Source organism: Alligator sinensis, unplaced genomic scaffold, assembly GCF_000455745.1.
Source record: "Alligator sinensis unplaced genomic scaffold, ASM45574v1 scaffold204_1, whole genome shotgun sequence".
Classification (NCBI taxonomy): domain Eukaryota; kingdom Metazoa; phylum Chordata; order Crocodylia; family Alligatoridae; genus Alligator; species Alligator sinensis.
In genome coordinates, this window is record NW_005842363.1 from 474,193 (window position 1) to 494,662 (window position 20,470).

Below are 20,470 nucleotides of genomic sequence, written 5' to 3' on the forward strand. Positions count from 1 at the left end.
GATCCTTACGAACCCAACGCATTTCTTAAGAAGGCAACAGAGGTCTAAACAGCCTCTGCCCCCCCCCCGTCCCCGAGCGCAATCCTAGACGTATCCCTATCCTATATACTCAACTGCCGAACCCACGGAGTCTTAACAACTCTGGGGCCTGAGAGCCGAACCAAACCCACGGAGCTTCGACAACTCCGTGGGAAAGAAATTGCCGAACCCGTGGAGCCTTAACAACTCCAGGGCCCAAGAACCAAATTTGTCGTAGTCCTCCAACGAGGATTTAAGCGGAGCTGAACCTGGGAAACTGTCCAGCCTACACCGCGACCATCTTGGGTGTAAGTAAATAATCTCTGAATCAACCACTACGCCTCTGTGACTAATTCTAGCCCGTGCGTACCTTGCCGCCCCGCGGTCCCTTCTGACCCCGCGTGCCCGGGCTGCTGGCCACAGCCCGCATGCGCAAAGACGGGTCCGCATATTGCTCCCGGCTCGCACATGGCGACATGGACGGGATCGGGAAGCGGCCCGCACATCTAGTTGTAAGAGAGGGTTTTATTTTTCAGTTGTTTTTTTTTAAATGACAAAACAATGAACAGGCTCTCTACACCCCCCCAGGTGTCCCTCACCACAATGACACATACAAATACTCTCCCAGAATTTGAGGTTTATCACATGGCAAAAAAGAGGCACTCTTATGGGAGCGTCTTTTAGAAATAATGGCAGTTTGTTCATAGGCTTTTTGGCTCTGCAACAACATACCAGAGGTACCTACTTAAAGAAAGCGATCAGCAAGTTGACCATGATGATGTACTGTACAAAGAGGTACACAGCCTGGAGGAATGGTGTGAGGAATGAGCCTGGGGGACAGTCTTCATCTAATTCACAAGCTGTAAAGAAAGGAAACCATAGGTTTTATGTAAATCAGTATAGATTAATAAAAGGTTAATAATGCCACCTTCTTTTCATTCTGAAATGCCAGATGCTTAGTTAGCAAAGCTGGCTGGACCCAATGACTTCAGAGGAGTTACACTAATTAGCACCAACTGAGGAGTTAGCCCTCTGTTTATGGAATATTTTAGATCCCTTTGCACCACTACTGAACTTAAATATCATTAATAATAATCTGATTGTGTCAATGAGGCAAACCCAGTCAGTGAGGCATTTTGTTATAGTTAAAATTGAACAAACACTAAATGTATCATGAAGTCCCAAAATTGACTGATTTTTTTCTTATCATTTGCCATTTTGGTATCAGGGACTTTTAATCAAATCCTGTTTTTTTTCTTGAAAAATAATCTCTGCAGAAACCTGAAATTTATGACCAATTTCACAATCATAAATCATAAATCAGCATATGCAACCACTGCATAAATAGCAGGTCTTTTTAGGTAACAAAATATTCAATTGCAAACTTTGTGAGGATTATCATCAATAAGAGATTAGATAAACTGAATCGTGAAAGATGAATTGCCAGTGTTTTTAGAACTGGTGTGGACTTGAAAGAAGTTCTCTCATAGCTGACCTTGAGAAATACGTCAGTTTGCAACTGCATCAGCAGCAAGAATGAATGCAGCACCCTTGAGTGCTTACATGTTTGTAGGATATACTGAGCTATATTCCATATTGAAGTAGAATTTTTTTCTAACTCTCTTGGGGAAGAAGGGAGGTTGTGCCCTTTGCTGGTAGCATGTAACTGCCTTTCATAAAAATAAAAATAACCTCGCCAAAAAACAATAGATATGATGAATTCCCCAGTGAATTTCATGGAGTTTCTGTTTCTTCTCTAAGAGTCTCTGATCAGATTTTTAACTCCATTTTAATTTTATTTATCTACATTCACTTATTTTTATTGTTGTCAGTACATTGATTGGCTTAAGTCTTTTTTGTAGAGAAGTTGTCTGGATAGATGACAGTGTCCATGTCATGGCAGAAAGGTTTTTTTCAAAGAAGATAGTTTTGCAGCATTCCGATTGGCCTAATCGCTAGAAATTAAATTTCACTGATTGATCTCCTTTACTAATACTGCTTTGTTTCCAAGCTCTTACATGCTTCTTCCTGGGCTTTGTGATTTTTCATTCACAAGGTTGAAAGTTTCTAAAGCTGATGTTAGTCTTTAACAAAGATCCTAAAGGAAATACATGCCTTCCAGTTCCTGTACTACAACACCAGTTCAGACTGGAACCAAAATCCTTTGAAGCTGTAGACTTCATAAATGACTCAAACTACAGCTGAAATCCAGCAAAGCACTTCCATGTATACTTAGCTTTAAGCATATCAGAAGTCACATCAAAATCACCTACCATCTATTTCTCCAGCATAGACCTCACCAAACATCATCCAGTAAGGCTGAAATACTATATCTCGTGCCAGAGTCCAAGAAGGAGACTCCTTTGGAGAAAGGATCGCTTTTCGTGCCACCCCAAAGCTCAGCAGCACTATGGCCATCATAATCACTATATAGAACATGTTTGCTGTCTGCATGGGAAAATTAATCAGAGAGATCTGTATTAAAAGAGTGGTGTTAATTATAAGAGTGAATATATATCATGGCTTTTAAATTCAGGAATCTGAACATCAGCAGTAACAACAACTACTCTTGAAAGAGGGAAGTTTCATTTCCATGAATCAATTGCCCAGTAATATCCACTACACTTGAAATTACCCCCAGCACAGAGAGCCAAAGTCCTACATGGTGCATAGACCTCATGCTGGCCCTCCACTCAGGGCTGAATTTGAGTTGATAAAGTCTTTCTGACGGGTCTCAAAGAATACCATGGAAAAGTATTTCACATTCTAACACTGCACTAGAATTAATATAGGAGCCAAAATGTAAAGGATTAATAAGACACTTTCCAATAACTGAAGGAAATTACAGAGGGAATCTGCAGACCTCCCTCAAGACCACACAGTATTTTAGCCTCAGCTCTGACCTGACAAAAAATCTAACTTTGATCTCAGGGAAATTTTTCCTGCTAAAAATGGGATATAATTATTTGAATCAAAATGTAAAATAATAATGAGACAGTTTCCAAGAGCTAGGGGAATTACCTATGATACTAAGCCACTGTCTGCCAGAGCCAGAGAGTGGGGTTTTTTTCCCTCCATCTTATTATCTAGCTGGATCAGAAAGCTCAACTAAAATGCAGTCTCTCTCTAAGGAACCAAGTGAAAATGGCTTTTGTGAATAAATTCAAATAATGAATAAATTAGAGAAAACTCTGATCTGATCATTGTCATTTCATGAATAGAACGAGAGGCAAAATTTACAGATAAAATACTTCTGAATTATCAGCGCAGCTCTAGTCTGCCATCATTTTGTTTTGGATCCATTTCTGAACTTTCATCTTCCCTCATTAACATCACAACTGGAAAAAATATTGCCCCGGAGTCAAGTACTTACCATTTTCCCAATCATTGTTAAATATGGACCTGCGTGCTGATTCACAGCAAAGAAGTCAAGGAGCCGCGTATACCAGAATATGATATCCAAGCAGTAAATTAGCCTTCCTGCAGTTTGAACAGGAGGATCAGCCCAGCGCAAGCCAAAACCAGTCATGAACAGGACAATAGCTATGGAATCGGTGAAGTTCCAGTATTCATAAATCCACACCTTCACCTTTTGTCTAAACTTTCCTGGCTCTGAAATAAATACCTGACAAGAAAGGAAAACAACAACAAAAGCCTGGAAAATTCATTATATTGCCATCCTGTCTGAACCATCAATTGACACATGAAAATACATGTTTTCAGCAAGTTCTCATAATGAAAGTTGTATAGGTCACCATTCTGCAATATACTATTTACTGAGTTTACTAAAAGTCACAGTCAGATTGTTCAAAAATCTCTCTCCCCATCCAAACATGCTCCTTTCCTTTACATAGAAATGATTTCTGCTCCTATATGCTCAGGAATGCATTCCACCGAAGAAAAGAGCAGGCAGTTTTCTATGACTTAAGCATGTGTATCTTTTTAAAACAGATATGGAACGTATGAAGGAGGAAGCGGTCATGACCTATAGTAACCATTTCAAAAGCCCTAAAGTCATGGAAAATAGCAGCCCAACCTTGCCGAGGTGAAAACAATTAAAATGTCTTACTTTCGACTAAACAAGTAAGATGGAGTATGATCCCTGTATTTTAGCAAGGACATGGTGATCCTAAAAAAGGGAGTTGGCAAGGCAAAGAATGAAACATTCAAATCCTTGAACTGTAAGTGTGCCCCAAAGGGATTTTCAGCCTCACTAAGCAAATGTGTGAAGTGGAATCTTTCGAAGGCCATAAATAAGACCTTTATACATTGCATGATTGAGGCCAATTACACATTGCTCTGTAAGATCAAACTGATAAAGAGCAAGTAGGAGAAAGATTTTGAAGTGTTAGGCCCTGATCCTGTAATTTAGACATATAAGCACCTACATGTAACTGAGTAGTTCCATTGCACTCAATGGGATTACTCACTTGAGTAAGTGTTTGCAGAATCAGGACCTAAGGCTTTAGCAATTACTTGATAAAATCTGGAGAAATGTTTTTTTTCACAATTGCACATAACAACAAAACCCTAAACATTTAATTAGTGGTATGTATAAGACACAGTGTCCTACAAAATTCTTTCCAGTGGACCAGAATTACGAAACCAACAAAGCCCCAGCCCCCATAAGACAGGAATTTCATGATTTTGGGTTACTATGGAGTCCAAAAACAAGGAGTTGACAACAATATGAATAACTGCTTGAGGTGCCTGATGTTTCGTATCTTTATTTCTTTTAATGAGATCACCCTCCTGGGTGTTTTAATCATTTAAACCCTCCCCCAGCCACATTCATTCCAAACCATGTTTCCTACTCCACATTCTTGCTCCATTTGAAAGCCGTTATATGCCCTCTTTTACCACAGTCCCACTGTTGAGAGAGAGAGAGAGAACTCTTCTATTTATTCCCTTTTAAGTAAACGGAATTAGATTCAAACCAGCAGAGCTTTTAAAGTGCACCCCCTACACTTCTAAAAAATCAAGCATTTCAACTGTCTTATATTACTTCCAATATTGCAGTCAAATGAATAGAGGTTTGCCTTCTCTCTCCTGATCACACAAAATAATTTGGAAAAATAATTTTATCTGCTTTATTCCTTAGCTCACCTATGGCTTTGGAGTACAAATAGTGTTTGGAGAATCAGATTTAATTGGCTACAATTAATTCCCAATACTTTCCCCACTTTTGTTTTGTTTTTAATTTGAAGACACTAACATTTGTACAATATTATTAGGTGGATTTTTGTCCAAAGGGACTTAAAGGTGACCATAGATATATTTTACATGCAATAGATCTTCTTACAATAACTATCACAGTGTAAGGAGTGACCTGAGGTAGAATCCGGATACCTATATCAATCTATGCCTAAATTTAGATTCATAAATCCATATTAATCACCTAATTTTAAGCATACTGAACACCTGCCAGTTCCCACTGGCTTAGGTATCTATATAAGGAAACATTAAGCGTCCGTTTTATAAACCCTTGTTTTATAAATCCTTCTAAATCCTTACGAAAAGAAACTATGAATTTGCAATTTATAATTCATTCTTTATAGATGTAAGACAGAGCGTGTGAAAAGCTTACCTCCCTGACTTTCTCAACAGCAGTGGTAAAAATGTAGATGATTACAAGCCATTCTTGCACGCTAGGCCTGGGTTCCATTTTCACTAGCACAGTGTAAGTGAACAACATGAGAAAAGCCACGTACGCCATCTACAAAACACAACACACATTTCCTGTGCATAAATAGTTGCGACATGAGCATGGAACACTATAATAAGTGTGTTTTATAATGAAACAAATGTTGTCAAACTAATGAGATCCTATCAAGAATCAGAATACAAAAATTGTCCTTCAGCCCCATTGTGCCCATTCTTAGGGATTGTCCCCCAGACCTTAAACAACATTTTTAAAAGTCCCACCACTTTATTCCAAAATATTCAACAAAAGTAGCTTTAAAATTATTCTTCTGAGGTAAATGCAGCACACATTCAAAAATGTAGCCTCACTCTTACGATTTTCAATGGGCATGAAAAATGTTTCTGACTCTACAGAGCCCTACTAATGTCAAACAATATTGTGTGAGCATCTTGCTGGTTCTGTAGTATTAACTGTTCCCAGAGCAAAGAACATTGATGCTGTCATTAGCACTAAAGCTAGTGAACAGATAAATGAGTTCACAAAGAAAAGCAAGTTGGCTTCTGCTACATTTGAAATACAAAAATATCAAAGTTTGTCAAAAGATAGAAATTAGAAGAATAACTATTATTTTTTCAAGATGCTTAATAGTATTATAAACAATTTGGACCATTACAAATATTGTTCACAGTGTCTGACAGACTTCCTTAAATAAGAAAATCTACATGTACACTATGGTCTGTACCCAACAAGCAGCTTGATCCTATACTCATTGAAGTGAAAAATAAAGCTCCCATAGCACAAGATTAGGGACCAGTTACTAAATGGATTAAGAGAACACATTTTTCTGTGCACATACCAAATTATCTTATGTGCATCAATACAAGCCTCTTCAAAAACAATTTATAAAAGATAGGGGAGGTTACATAGTAAGTTCATTTATGTTAAGCCATATTCAAATCTTTTTTCTACAGATGTGCCTGGCTCCTGAAAAATACATCTTTCAGAATTTTTTGTCACGCTTGAAATCCTGTTTTAACAGTAGCTACTTAAAAATGCTAATATATGCACACATATATAATACATCCTAATTATTGTTAGGATGAAAGAAGGAAGCAGATCCTACATTCCACCCCAAAAATGGATGCATTTAACTGGTAGACGACATCATTACTGTATATGCAGTCTATTACGGGTTTAATAAGTGTTTCAGGCAACATGGATATCTAAGTATTATTGCAATGACCAACCGTGTGAAACCAGAACTTGACAATTGGAGCGTTGTAGAATTCATAGACTTTTCTAGTACCAGGAAGGTTTCCCTGCCCACTGCTGGTGGTAAATGTGTGGCTTTCATCCAATTTCTCAGGTCCCTTTTCAGCATCATACTCCTTTAAAAAGAAATGGTATTTTAAAGCCAGAAAACACAGTGTACAAGGTTCATAACACAAGAAAATTTGGGACAGTGAATCTATAATACTTGCTAGGCGCATCTACACAAGACGCTACATCACTGTAGCATTGGCAGGCACAAACCGTGATGCCGCAGCTACATCGCCGTAGCAACATACTCCCTCACTATAGCAGGTTGCAATGGCGAAGTAGCAGCTAAAAATAACCATGCACCACCGGTTAGGAAGTACTAAATGACAGCGCAATAACAACGGTGCCATAGGGGCACGTGCAGACATGCCTGCTGTATGCTATATTCAGAAACAATTAGCATATCCGAGTTACATGCAATTATAACTAGAGCATTTGCAACCAAACAGAAAAAAAAGGGGGTGGGGGGAAAAATAAGCAGGCACACCTCTTTACTGTAAATACCTAAAGTTCTTTTGGGTTTAGATTGATGGTTTTATGGTTAAGAAACTGGACTGGGATCTTAAACAAGTCACTTGCAAAATGGGACAAGACTACTTCCCAATCTGAGAAGTGTGGTGATTATAAAACTATTCATTTGTGAGGCATTAAGATACCATAATAATGAAATACCACAGAACAGTCCTAAGAAATTTTGGAGTGTGGATACACAAAAAAGTTAAAGAATATGAAATATTAACATGACATTTGATTAGCTTATGTGCTTGATTAGGGGGAATAGTACTGCTTTATATCGGTCTGGGCACCTTAGAGTGTTACATGCCCCCTTTACTGTCTCCAAGGGAAAAGATTATCTGGCCCTTAATTCCACACATACCTTCAGCCACTGCTTGGCTGAGGAAAAGGGAATTATGGTGTTGAAACAGAAAATGTCAAGATTTCAAAAGAATGAACAGAGCTTGTGTACACTAGTGCACACTCCCCTAGAAAATCAGGAATGGCATCCAAGATTGCCAAGTCTCATCAGCTCTATACCTGTCAGCAAATATCTGAAAAACTCGACAACCTCCCAAACACTCTCTGGCATTGTTGCACGCTAAAGTTGACAGTATACTACAGCTAACAGTTATTCTACTTCTCTCCAGCTGCAGAGATCTAGGTGGGAGATCTTTAGATCCAACACTGTAGATAAAACATATGGACATTTGTATGACAAAAAACATGATGGATTTTCAGTTTTTTCAATTATTAAAAAAAACTTGGAATTACACACACACAATATACATGAGAAGAATATTATGAAGATTGCAAAGTCAAACTCTTAACAGTTAGGAAATGAGAGAATGATGCATGTCTGTACACCCTTATTTTGATTTCTTTGTGTATATGCATTATGACAGTTTTTAATGATATAATCTCACAACATTTTTCCCACAGACTTAGAGCCTCAGCCACTCCACAGTACAGACTTGCTATGGAAATGAATCAAGACTGTATTGTGAATGAGACTCTTCCTGAATGAAACAAGGACTTGCAGGAAGATAAAATGAGTTTTCAGAATGGAAGTACCAGATAGCTGAACTGTGCCCCGGAGGATTGGCTGTTATGCCTGAATTCACCATAAAGGTTTTTATGTGAAGCTGGTCAAGCCACTTCACACAGATTTTGCCAACCTAGTGACTCACTTGCATTTTTCATTTTTTGTGTTCCCAGTTTGAGATTCTGGATTTAATTAGTAGAAATATTGAACATTTGCAAGTTGAATAGTTGAACAATATTTTTAACATATTACAGGGGTGCAATAATGTTAGTTATTGAGTTTTATATATATAATTGGATGTGTGTATTTATTTTATCATCATGACCTTCCTTTGAGGCAGGGCTGTATTGCAGATGGGGAAGTGATACTCAGGATAGATTAAATAACTTGCTGACATGGCATAAGAATTGTGTGGCTGAACTTGGAACTGAACACACACCTCCTGAGATCCAATGCAAACCCATATACACCTGAGAGTCCTTTCTAGCTTTTAAGAAACATTTTGGTTATAAAGTGACAGAAAAGTGTGCCTTTTCTTCTTTTGAATGGTCTTGATGTTCCACCAATCAATTTATCCTTTGTTCTGCAATTCTGCTGTCTGTTAGCTGCTTTTAGTAATGAAGCTCCTATTTAACAGCCTTGAAAACTGTTTTTAACTCTTTCCAATGAAGTTATATTGGTTTTTGCTTCAATCAAAATGAATAATACAACCCTAGGCCTCTAGCATATTAGTTAAGCTTCCAATTTCTTTTTAACTGGAGAAAAGTGTGTTGTTTTATATGTAATGATGCACCTCACCATCTGTACCCGCTTTTCAAAATTCTAGATCTGCCCATGATTCATTACATGCAACTAGCCTCACTGATTTCAAGAGGTCTATTTGCAAAGAAAAGTATGGCTCATACTGAGAAAGGATGGCAAAATCTGGCGCACAGTTTTCTAAGAGGTTAAACATTTTAAGAGAAAAAAGCTTTCAGCAGAAAACTACTAGTGCAGATCAGTGCAGTAGAAAAACACTGTGCTATCCCAACTCTGTGGAAGTAATAGGTAGTGTCTTACTAACCAGAGACATCGCATCTTTAGGGCTAGATAGGCTCTGATCACCAAGATGCCATGTGTCCTGGGACTGGGGCACATGAGACATTTCTGCTTTGTTTTTAAACTCCAGCATCAAAATAGTAGGAGGAAGAAGAATACTTAGAACGACCTGGAAAAGAAACACAAGGCTGAGGAATTCATTCAGAACAAGTGGTATATACATATGGAGCCAGCCTCTTCTGCAGTATAAATCTGGAGCACTTTTACTGACTCCACTGAGGTTTGTTATGGTAAGAGCCACCAAACAGCACTATTGCACAATCTTACAAGTTATTTTTCATATTGTGGGACTCAGTTTTTAGTCTTTGAATAGCAGTAAAGTTGTTGTTAGTTTTGGAGTTGGAGCAATCATTCCTAGAGAAAAAAGTAGATAAAGTAAATCTCTTTTATGGTATGTAGAAGAGATCCCTCCTTGTCCTTATTCTCAATTTTGGAACCAACTCCTTGTCCTTATTCTCAATTTGCATTTTTCTGAGAATTGGGCAGCAGGTTGTGGGCTGAAAAAGGTGAAACTGAAGGTAGCTCAGATGCTGTGAATTACTTGCTAACGTTTTGATTTTGTCCCCCATATCTTGTTATGAGGAGAATAATAGAATCAGTAATATTCCTCCTTTCAGAAGGTTATCTGCAGCAGTACAATGTGCATGGACTTCAATGGGTTCTGCGTGGTTGCTTTTGACCAGGATACCTAAAAAGAACATGCTTCTGCATAAACTGTCTCTGCATATGCTCACTCAACAGCTTGAACAGACTAAAAGGGGCACAAGTCAGTGAGCTTACCTTAAACCACGAGTTTTTCCGCATTTTTAGACATCCCATCCACATGTCAGTCAGCAACATCTGTGTGCAAGTGTGAGACACAAAGGGCCGTAGACCCACTGACACAGCCAGTTTTAGGCAAGTTGAGTTACTCCAGTTTTTCAGCTCATAGGTCAGCAGCTTCATAGCCATCTGCTCATTTTGTTTGAATGCATTATCTAGTATGTCTAAAGCAAGTTGCCCGAATTCACTGTAGCAGCACAGAAGAAAAAAGAAGCAGCAGCTATTTTAGAATATGAAATGGTCTGTGCAAAGTCATACATCCAATGCATCTAGCAGTAATCTAATTGGAAAGCTCCTTCCACATGTGGCAGATATGACATTGCATTAACTATGACTTACCTCATTTTTCATTCAACACCTCCTCCTAATCTTATCTCCTAACTTTGCCATGTGATTACAAACAGATCTCATATTGTTCAGCATTATTTACTTTAATAATGTACTTGCCATCATTATAGGTGGAAATTGTAGGCAACTGCATAAGCATTTTGAACTCATTATAGCCCTAAGTGTTTCTCAATGGGATAAGAAAAATCTCATTTTGAATAGACCTCTATAGAGCTGGCAGTCTATATGAAAATGGCAATTTGCCCTTGAGGTCCCAACCTACTCCACCTTAGTTACTCAGTCATTATTAACAAAGAGGTGGCCAAAGACTAAATTTAAAATTAAAACTTGGAAGATACAGAAAGACTTCTTAATTTGTTCAGCCCATGTGATCACTTTGATTGGTTCAGAGACATCAGCACATTTCTCCTTACACAGACTAGGAGTTAAAGCATTATGTTAACATGGACTTGCTAATTCATGCTAAAACATTTGGTACGTCTACTACAGACAAAGGTACATGACCCTTTTCCTGTGCTAAGCTGGTTAAGTAAAAGTTCCTTGCTTATTTTATACTTTTCAGATAAGTTTGTTAGCTAGTATGCTAACATTAATCCTTTAAAGCTAGTCTAAGCAAGACCTTCAGATATTAAGCTGGAAACATAGGAAAAATAGTGCTTGTACAATTTGCAGCATATGGAATCACTGATCTTAAAAGTTTTTGGCTGATGGAGAGAAAAATGTCTAACCATTCTAAGCATTGTAGATCTTTATTAACTGAAGTGAAGAGAGAACTCATACTTTGAGTACTTCTTCAGTTCTTCTGAGGTATCATCCACCATATTGCTCTCCTTAGCTTCGTGTGCCATTGCCCTGTAGAGTTTGCAAGCCACGACAGCCTTGACCATGGCCTCTTCTCCATGCTGCCAGAAGAACATTGCCATCTTCTGCCTTTTCATTAACACTGCCCAAACCAAAAGATCATTATAGGGGTAAATAAAGCCAGCAGAGTCACGATCCTCTGAAAGGCTGAGTTCATCTTTTGACTTCTTTTTAGACTTTCGAAAAGCAGTTGACTTTTCCTGTAAATTAGTACACAAAAACCTGAGTGAGCTGCTATAACTTAAATAAATGCTATATAATATAAAATACATACAGATGAACTTCAATATACCCCGGTGCTGTCAGTGATCAATATATACAAATGAATTTCTGAAGATTAATGAACATTTAAAATGTGAGTCTTGGGCAGTTGCTTCAATCAATGGAAAAAACTAATCAGAGATTTACATTTGATTTTAAAAGGCTCTTGAATAACCCTCTGAAACTGTGCCTTAGCCTGCTTAACCACTCCTTCAGATTTCACAACACTGATTTATTTATTGTGGTGTGCTTATAACACTAATAAAGGAAAAGTGACCAGTACTGTGAATCACCCCTAACAAATTTGTGACAATTGTGTTGATTTTTATTATAGTATAAGATTGTTATACTGTGAGTCTGTGTTTGGACCTTTTCCTATTAAAGGTGGGGTAAAAGTCATGTTGGCTTCCATAAAACTACTCAAGATCTGGATTTATTGTAGTTTATCTAAATCCATTGCAACTCTCTTGTCTGTCCACTCTGTTCCTTGGTAAATACAAGTTAAACTACCATCTGTTTCATTCAGGGATAAATTATTTATAAGATTCATTTACTGTAAAATAGGAGCCGATAGCAAACAGTTACAACAGATCAGCCAATGCCCACTCATAGCCATAAGTCCACCCACACCCTGTTAAAGATATAGAATTTTGTCTGCCTACAACCTCAGATGATTAAATGCTCATCAGTGTAACAGATTCACAATCTAATCTTGAGTCACTTCAGTGATGTTAATGAAAATACTCTCATTTCATGCTGTTCTGTCTGAGAAAAGAATAGAATTCATTTTGTTATATGTACCTAGTAGAGCCAGTTTCAAGACAAAATGTTTTGCCGTCATTGTGAAGTTGACAACACCAAGTGACTTCTGAAGAATTTTATTTCTGCATGGATAAAATTTTGTTTTGGATGTGAAGCAGTAAAGTAAGGGATGCCACTGAATCTTATCTTTGCATCTGAATAAGAGAGTCTTTACCTGTGTGGTATATTAGAGAATCTTGACAATGTTACATTTCAGTGGACAAAAGCCTGTATCAAAAAGGGTGTGAAGGTTAATGAGTTTAATTTTAACTCAGTATTGTAAAATAGAAATAATTGTGCTTCTTGAGCTGTGTGTGCAATACATCCTTCTCCTCTCAGGCATTTAGGTAGTTATTCCATGGTAATATGCATCTCATATCTATAATAAACCTCTTAAACTGATTTTTCAGTTGGGTATATCCCTAACAAATTCCCAAGGTAAGAAAGCAATTATAGTACCTTGCATTTGTAAGGCTGTGCTGTTCTGATGAACTGGGAATGCAAAGTGTTTTCAGCAGATCCAACTGTGCTACCCATCTGATTAGTCTGATGAAGGGAATGATGAGAAAAGCCTTGAGAAAAGCTGGGGACCACTCGCTAGTTCCAAAGATAGGCCATAAAACACAAAAAGAGAAAATGAAAATTAGGAATGAAGTTTGCTCTCATTTTATCTCTGATTTTAGCAGCACTTGTGGGAAATGCCATCTTTGAAACCAGCAGTTTACTTGTCATCCTTATAATTACAGCAGAGTTTCTTCTGTTTACTCTATGAAAGGAAAAAGTCCTACTTCCTACCTAACTCGAAAACTATTTTACTCTAAAGGAAAAATATCACATCCCCCCTAATTTTCCAGCTATAATAAAAAATGTGGAGTCTTTTGTACATTTAAGGAAAAAATAGGGGTCTAGTCTTCCATAAGGGCTCCATGAAAATAGCTCTTTTAATTAGGGATGAGCAAGTGCTGTATAAAGAGAAATAATGACTGCACTCTTTACTGGTCCAGCTACAGTTAGAGTGAAGCAGGGCATCTTTAGTATATTCAGGAACACAATAACAATTTGAGAAATTCATGAAGAGTACTAAAATCAAATGTATTAGGGGAATTGTACACTCAAAATGTAATGATCCAAGTCAGAATTTGTTCAAAATATTTAAGTGACCTATAAGATATTTAGCTATACAAGTCATCAAGAACTTTTGTTTATACTTCTGGAAGACAGTATGTCTAGCATCTTCAGGGATTTTTTTTCAATATTGACTCAAAAGAAATATGATGACCTGCTAGATTGTTTTCATCATTCCCTGCAGCACCTTGGTATTTGAAGAACTGACATTCCCCAACATTGTTAAATATGAGAGAGATGATTAAATCATACCAGAGAAAATATAAAATTGATATCTTGTGTTCAGAAAGTCAACCATCATTTTTTATATTTTTGGCTAAACAGAGCTTATCCCAGTTCAAAAAAACAAACAAAAAAACCAAAGACCTGGTAGCTCCCTCTGTTTTTCCAATGACCCCAAACTGTGTTGCATATTTTTCTCTCTGATGAGCGTAAGGTATTCTATCAGTTCTGACAGCAATATGCTTCTTTTTTTTTTGGCTTTTGGAAATACTCTAATTAAAGTGCAGTTATATTTTGAAAATGAAGTATGGAAAAATATTACCCCCTGTGGTAATTGTACTTTACAGCAAGCAGGTTTCATGGCATAACAGTTAGCAGTCTGGACTCTGAATTCAGCAATCAAAACTTTCCAGGACCTTAAAACACTGAACAGGTTAGACAAATATGTAATAGGAATGGCTCAGGCCTAGCTGATCTTGGGCCCAGGGAGATGAATTAGCTGCCCTCTTGATGTTTTGCGAGGCCTATTTTCTGTGATTGTGTGGGCATAATGGGAAGACAATATGATTGCACAAGTGTAAATGGAGGCTGAAGTGGCTTACAAACCCTTTATGGCTGGTGATAAATTAAAAAAGAGCCCAGCTTGGCTCCCAGAGGCCAGCACCAGTTTGTTAATTTAAAAACTAGGGGCATTTTTACATGTGTTCCAGGGTTGAGGGGAAGGGGTACTTTAATTAATCAAAGCAGCTCTTGGAGCTGCTGTAAAGTGCCCACAACATCTTGTTTATCAGCATCCCAGTGCTTCAAAATGGTAGCGGGGGTGCTTTAACTAAAGCTGGTTGAACGAGCTTCAGTTAAAGCGCCCCCAGTCCCATTTTGAAGCACGGGGACACTGATGCATAAGACACAGACGCTGGCTGGAGCGCACTATTTAGCATGCTTCAGTAGACTCTATTAATCAAGTCTGCTCCAATGCACTGTAATTGCAGCGTATTGGAGCAGCCTCCAGACACATCTATAGGCACCTTAGGCTTTTACTTGTAAACTTATCATAGCTGATGCTGCAATAACTGAAAAACACAAAATGTGTGTGCCATTTTACCAGATATTTTTCAGAGCAAAGTCATATTTGAATATATTATGAACATATGTGAATGCATTATGATTTTGCTTATTGTTGAAGCCATTTTCTGGGTATTACACTTAAGTGTCACAGATCACTATTTCATAGATGTTACCTTGCATTTTCTGTAGAGGCTGTTGTATAGAACTCTGAAATGTTTCCTTGTATAGCTGCTCCGGTAAGCTCCACCAATCAGGTACTCTATTACTAGGCCAATATCAATCACTGATACCTTATAGTCCAAGGAAAGGGTGTTCTGTAACAAAAATACTTAAAATATTTAGAATGGCACTTTATATAGTATAGCAACCTGCATGCTGGCCAGCCTGAATTGAGTTATGACAGGGTATGGACACACACATATTTGAAGCAGCCATTATGTTCTAATTGTTTTCTTGCACATGCATGATTCCTGGCTTGCTGAGGAAGGTAGCAGCTACGCTCTCCTTTAGTTGGAGTATCCGAGTGTCCAAATGATTCTGTTGTGATCCCAGCGCTACCTAGATTATCCTAACAGTCACGGCAAGGTAAAGAGCAAAAGCCAGACTCTCAGGACTTCAAAATAATCAGAAATAACCTGAACTGAAAACGAACAAGAGCTAGTGGATAGACTTGAACACCAGTGCTATGCATTTGCATTGGCCTGCACCGTTCAGAATATAAACTATGTTTTTCTAGATGAAGATTCCAGGCTAATCTTAAGTAAACAAAATGACACCCAGCCACAGAGAAAAGCCACTGAGGTCATCTAGGAATTCAAGAATAATGCATGAAGCTAGAAGGACTGAAACTTCCACGTGTTGTGTTGACAGTTAGGTATGCATTGTGTCCATCTTTGTGTACATGCTTCTTTGCCACAGAGCATCCCCTTCCATCATACTAGAGTTGAACCTCAACACATCTTCATCATTATCTATGCTTGTATTAGACAGTGAAGGACTAGCATGAACAACAAATTTAGGACCAGTGAAAAGGAGGCATAGATATAAATATTATTGGCATAATGAGGACACCAAAGCCTGATGTACCTCACAAATTTACTCAACTGCTCCATAGAAAGAGAATGATACAATAAAACCATGTGGAACTGCACATACTACCAATACAATTTTGATGGTATTCCTAGGTTCCAAGAAAGACTGATAAAGATCAATAAGATATTTCCTAAAAATGAGAGATTTTAGTTAGCATTGGGCTTGTGACATCTGAAAATGATGTTTTTGATCCTGACCCTTTTCAAATTAGCTGTCAGCTGATCTTCCGAGAAGGCAGAGGTTAGCAATGCTTTTCAAAAATGTGCTTCGTGTCTTTTCACTGGCTTTGATCAGCCAGGAATACTTGGATCAACAGGACTGGGTGACTGACTGGAAGTCTGCAAGCACAATCAAAATACAGTACTAGTAAATGATACCAGTGGGTATTAAACAGCACAAACTGTAAGTATGTCTGTCTATGTGACAATGCTGTGCTCAGACACACTAAGCAATAACTGCCAATAGAAGCACTATTGCGCATGCATTAATTCCCAAACTAAGAGCAGTATTACTATGATATTGTGATTCTGCAACCAGGCTAATGAGACTCACTAACGCAGCTATATTTCTCCAAGTTTGGGAGCTAAGACTTAATAGCATTATTAGCACAGTATGCCTCAGTCTAGTTCTGGCTTGCATCAAAAAGACTAATCCTGTATTTTGACTCCCTCCTGCTCAGACACTGATCCTATTGAGTGGTCAATAAGGCTCAAATCTGACTGATCTGATCTTTCATGAATTAAATTGCTAGTCTCTCTCCCTGTAAAACTCCGGGTTTCATTACTAGATTTCAGAGAATCCAAGTTTATCAAGCTACCTAAAACTCAAAACACTGGTGGGGATTTATCAGATTCTATGCTCAAGAAGAAAATTTCCCATGGCTTCAGCTATTGTCATGGCATAGGAATGCAAACATTCTCTGATGCAAAAGATTACAATGGCAAATGCTAGCACTCCAGTATTCTCTCCTATCATGAATCATCTGTGTACTTGGTATCCTCTGAGAAAGATACGCTGGTGGCAATGAACACAGAAAGAACATTATCACATTCCACTGGACCATCAACAAAACAGCTGAGTGGATGAACACTGTGTTGTGGAGCACAAGGGGCCAATGGTTTCAAAATAACGACCATATAAACAAGTCCATCATTTCCGCATGAGTGAGAACAGACAAGAGTTCTTAACTCTGATGACTGGACTGTGACAAAAGTACTTCCTCCAGTCTCACTGCATATAGACCTAGAGCATGTCATCAATATGGGCAGTCTTTGAACCCAGCTGGAATAGCTGATGTTTGTCATGAAAGCCATGGCATCCTGAATAAATTCACGGAATCATCATTAACATAGGTATCAAAACCACCTATGACCAGAAGTTAATACCATGTTTGACAGCAATTTACAACAGGAAAATCACGTGAACAGACAAATTTCCCATTTCATTTTATTCTAAGATTCATATACTAAGAAGGTAGAGTCAAATGAATTAGATCCAGATATTGACTTAAGAGAAGATGCAAAAAGAACAGCATCAGTTCTTCCTGCATTTGCAATGTTATGAGTTACAACAGATAACAGTGATAGTTTGAAATAGATCAACTCTACAGCCAAACAACAAGGTTGCTAATGATTCCTAGTCCAGCAATGCTCTATATACAGTAATCATTCACTGCCACCTTCTGCTCTCATGCAGCATATAGAAAGAGTTTTGCATCCTGTCAAACTATCTATCTAGCTCTCTCTTTCATCAGATATCAACTTCAAAGTCTCTGAGCCACTGTCTGGTATTGTCGCTCAATGTGTGGATTCCACCTGCCCAGTCTGGGCATTTGTAAAGATTGCAGCTTTCGATTAAGGGCTGTGCTGTTTGTTGGACACCACATTCACACAAGGGGCTGTCCAAGACGTTCATCTTGTAAAGTGTTGTTTTGAAGTGTACATAACCAGATCTCAGTCTGTTCAGCTTGACCCACACTTAGCTGTTCCTGTTTAACAAGGCAATACTTTTGACTGGGACAGGGCCCTTATAAGAACGAACTGTGGCAAAGTTACAGCACTGATTCTGTAAGTCCCTGGTGTTACTGATTAGTAATGTTACTTATGTAAGTTAAGATGAAGAGTATTTGAACTATTTGGAGTACAAAGCTTTGACTTTAAGGTATAGAACCCATGAAAGCCTTCCATAGCAGCATGCCAGATTAATGGCTTTTAAGGACTGGGGGCTGGAGATAATTCATTCAGTGACCATAAAAACATAACAATTAAAGCACTGTGTCTAATCCTAAACGTTCTACAATGTTATGTTAAAACAGTTTTTGTTACCAGACCCTGATAAATAACATTACACCCTCCGCTCCCCACACATTTGGGTTACCTGTTTTACATCTTGAATGATATGGTGCAGAAGAAGGTTTGTTGGTCCTTGTTTCTGTGATGTTAGCAAAAAAAAAAGAAATGCAGATTTAAAAAGTAGATCCTTTTTGTGGGCATGTCAATAGTCGTTAAAGAGAGACATGTCAGGAGATCCACAGGATAAACCAGGGATCAGCAATATATAGCCTGTGGGCCAGATGTGGCCCACAAAGCCACTAGATCTGGCCCATGGAGCAGGGGGGACTTTGGTGGTGTTTCAGCAGTGGAGGGCTCCAATCCAATCCCCACTGGGATTTCAGTGATGGGGAGCAGGGGGGCTCTGCCTCACTTGCACCAGAGCCAAAGGGTGAGAAGCTGCTCTGGGACCAGGTAAGTCAGAACTGAGCCCATGCCACTGCTGGGTAACAGCAGTAACTTAACTATGAGATGGGTGCAAAGGGCACACATCCTTAGCGCCAGCTTAGGAGGGGCATTTGAATCACCCCTGGCCCCGAAAGAGGTCATGTTCTGGCAGCATACTAGGCCTGTGCAAAGCACCTGTCATTTGCTTTGGCTTCAGCCAATTTGGGGGACAGCGATTCGATTCGGTGATTCGAATCACTGTCCCAAATCGATTCACTGTCAGGCCAATCCCCCGTCCCTCTCCCAGCCTGGCAATGGCTGCCCCACCCGTCTCAGCTCCCAGCACTTGGGCAAAAAAAGCCCCAACTCAGCGGGTGCTGCTGGGTGGGGGGCAATCCCCACTGCCCCCCACTGCATAGGGGGCTTTACATGAGCCCCCCCTCCTCCCCCCCAGGGCTGCCCTGTCTGCCACAGCTCCTGCCCTTTAAGGAAAAAAAAAACTGAAAAAATTCCCCGCACTCGCCATTCCTGCCCTGCCGGGGGTGACCCCTGCTGCCCCACACCATGTGGGAGACTCTTCCATGAGCCCCTCCCCTCCTCCCCACAAGGCCACTGCAGGAGCTGGTGTGTCCCGGGGTTTCTCTCAGTTACTTTTTTCTTAAAAGGGCTGGATCTGGGGCAGGTGGGGCAGTCATGGAGTGGGGGGGGCTGGGAGAGCGAGGGGGGCTGGGGGGGTTGTGCAGAGCCCCCCATGCAGCGTGGGGTGGTGGAGGTCAGCAGGGATCATCCCCTGCCTGGCAGCACCTGGTAAGTCAGGGGATTTCAGTCCCCCTCCCCTCCCCCTACTTACCAGCTCCAAGTCTGGCTGTAGCTCCCTGCTGCAGTGGGCAGGGACTGCCCGAATCGTTGAAGCTCTCTGAATCTTTTCTGAAGATTTGGAGAGCTTCGAATCGATTCAAGCCTTTTTATTGGTCCCCTGATTTGATTCGGATTTGGCCACCATATCGGGCCAAATCTCCTCTAAATCGAATCACTACCCAAAGCTTCACACAGCCCTAGAGCATACCCATGTTAGGCACCAGCACCATACCTAGACTCTTGGCAGCGCAGGGCAAACTTCTAGTATCGGGTCCCCCTTCACCAGAGATGATGATGATATTTTTAAAATGACCACTTTTGTGCCCCCTTTCTGCCCGGGCCCTAGGTGGCCACCCTATTCGCCCATGCCTGTGTCCAGCCTTGCTAGGCACTCCAAAACAATCCATGACTGCTGCTGCTTTAAGAGCAATAGCCAGAACACACAAAGCATGCAAGGGCAGAAGCAGCAGCAGAGCCAGGGACTGTTCCGGAGTTTCTGACATGGAGACTGCTGTCACCTTCCTGTCTTCCTGTCTTCCCCCACTCCCTCCCAACTCTCTCCTGCTCCCAGATTCTTCACTCCCCTTCCCCACCCCACCCTTGCAACCCATGTGTTCCCCACCACCCTCAGAACCACAAACTCTGCCCCACGCCAGCAGGGTTTGCCCCGAATGCCTG

General features: G+C 39.7%; 1 protein-coding gene across 4 annotated transcripts in view; it reads right to left on the reverse strand.

The window, feature by feature from the left end:
* TRPM6 (transient receptor potential cation channel subfamily M member 6) overlaps positions 1-20,470 on the reverse strand; it is a 116,187-nt gene that overhangs the window by 42,170 nt on the left and 53,547 nt on the right. For all 4 annotated transcript variants that reach the window (XR_003095374.1, XM_025210661.1, XM_025210659.1 and 1 more), the window contains 11 exons: positions 18,594-18,647; positions 15,299-15,439; positions 13,173-13,310; positions 11,571-11,851; positions 10,401-10,629; positions 9,586-9,729; positions 6,910-7,050; positions 5,606-5,734; positions 3,392-3,643; positions 2,292-2,466; positions 764-878 (listed from right to left, as the gene is read on the reverse strand). Coding sequence is in view for 3 of the 4 variants with exons in the window: in XM_025210661.1 (XP_025066446.1) it covers positions 764-878; positions 2,292-2,466; positions 3,392-3,643; positions 5,606-5,734; positions 6,910-7,050; positions 9,586-9,729; positions 10,401-10,629; positions 11,571-11,851; positions 13,173-13,310; positions 15,299-15,439; positions 18,594-18,647 (1,799 nt within the window). In the remaining variant the exon portion in view is untranslated. The remainder of the gene's footprint in view (positions 1-763; positions 879-2,291; positions 2,467-3,391; positions 3,644-5,605; positions 5,735-6,909; positions 7,051-9,585; positions 9,730-10,400; positions 10,630-11,570; positions 11,852-13,172; positions 13,311-15,298; positions 15,440-18,593; positions 18,648-20,470) is intronic.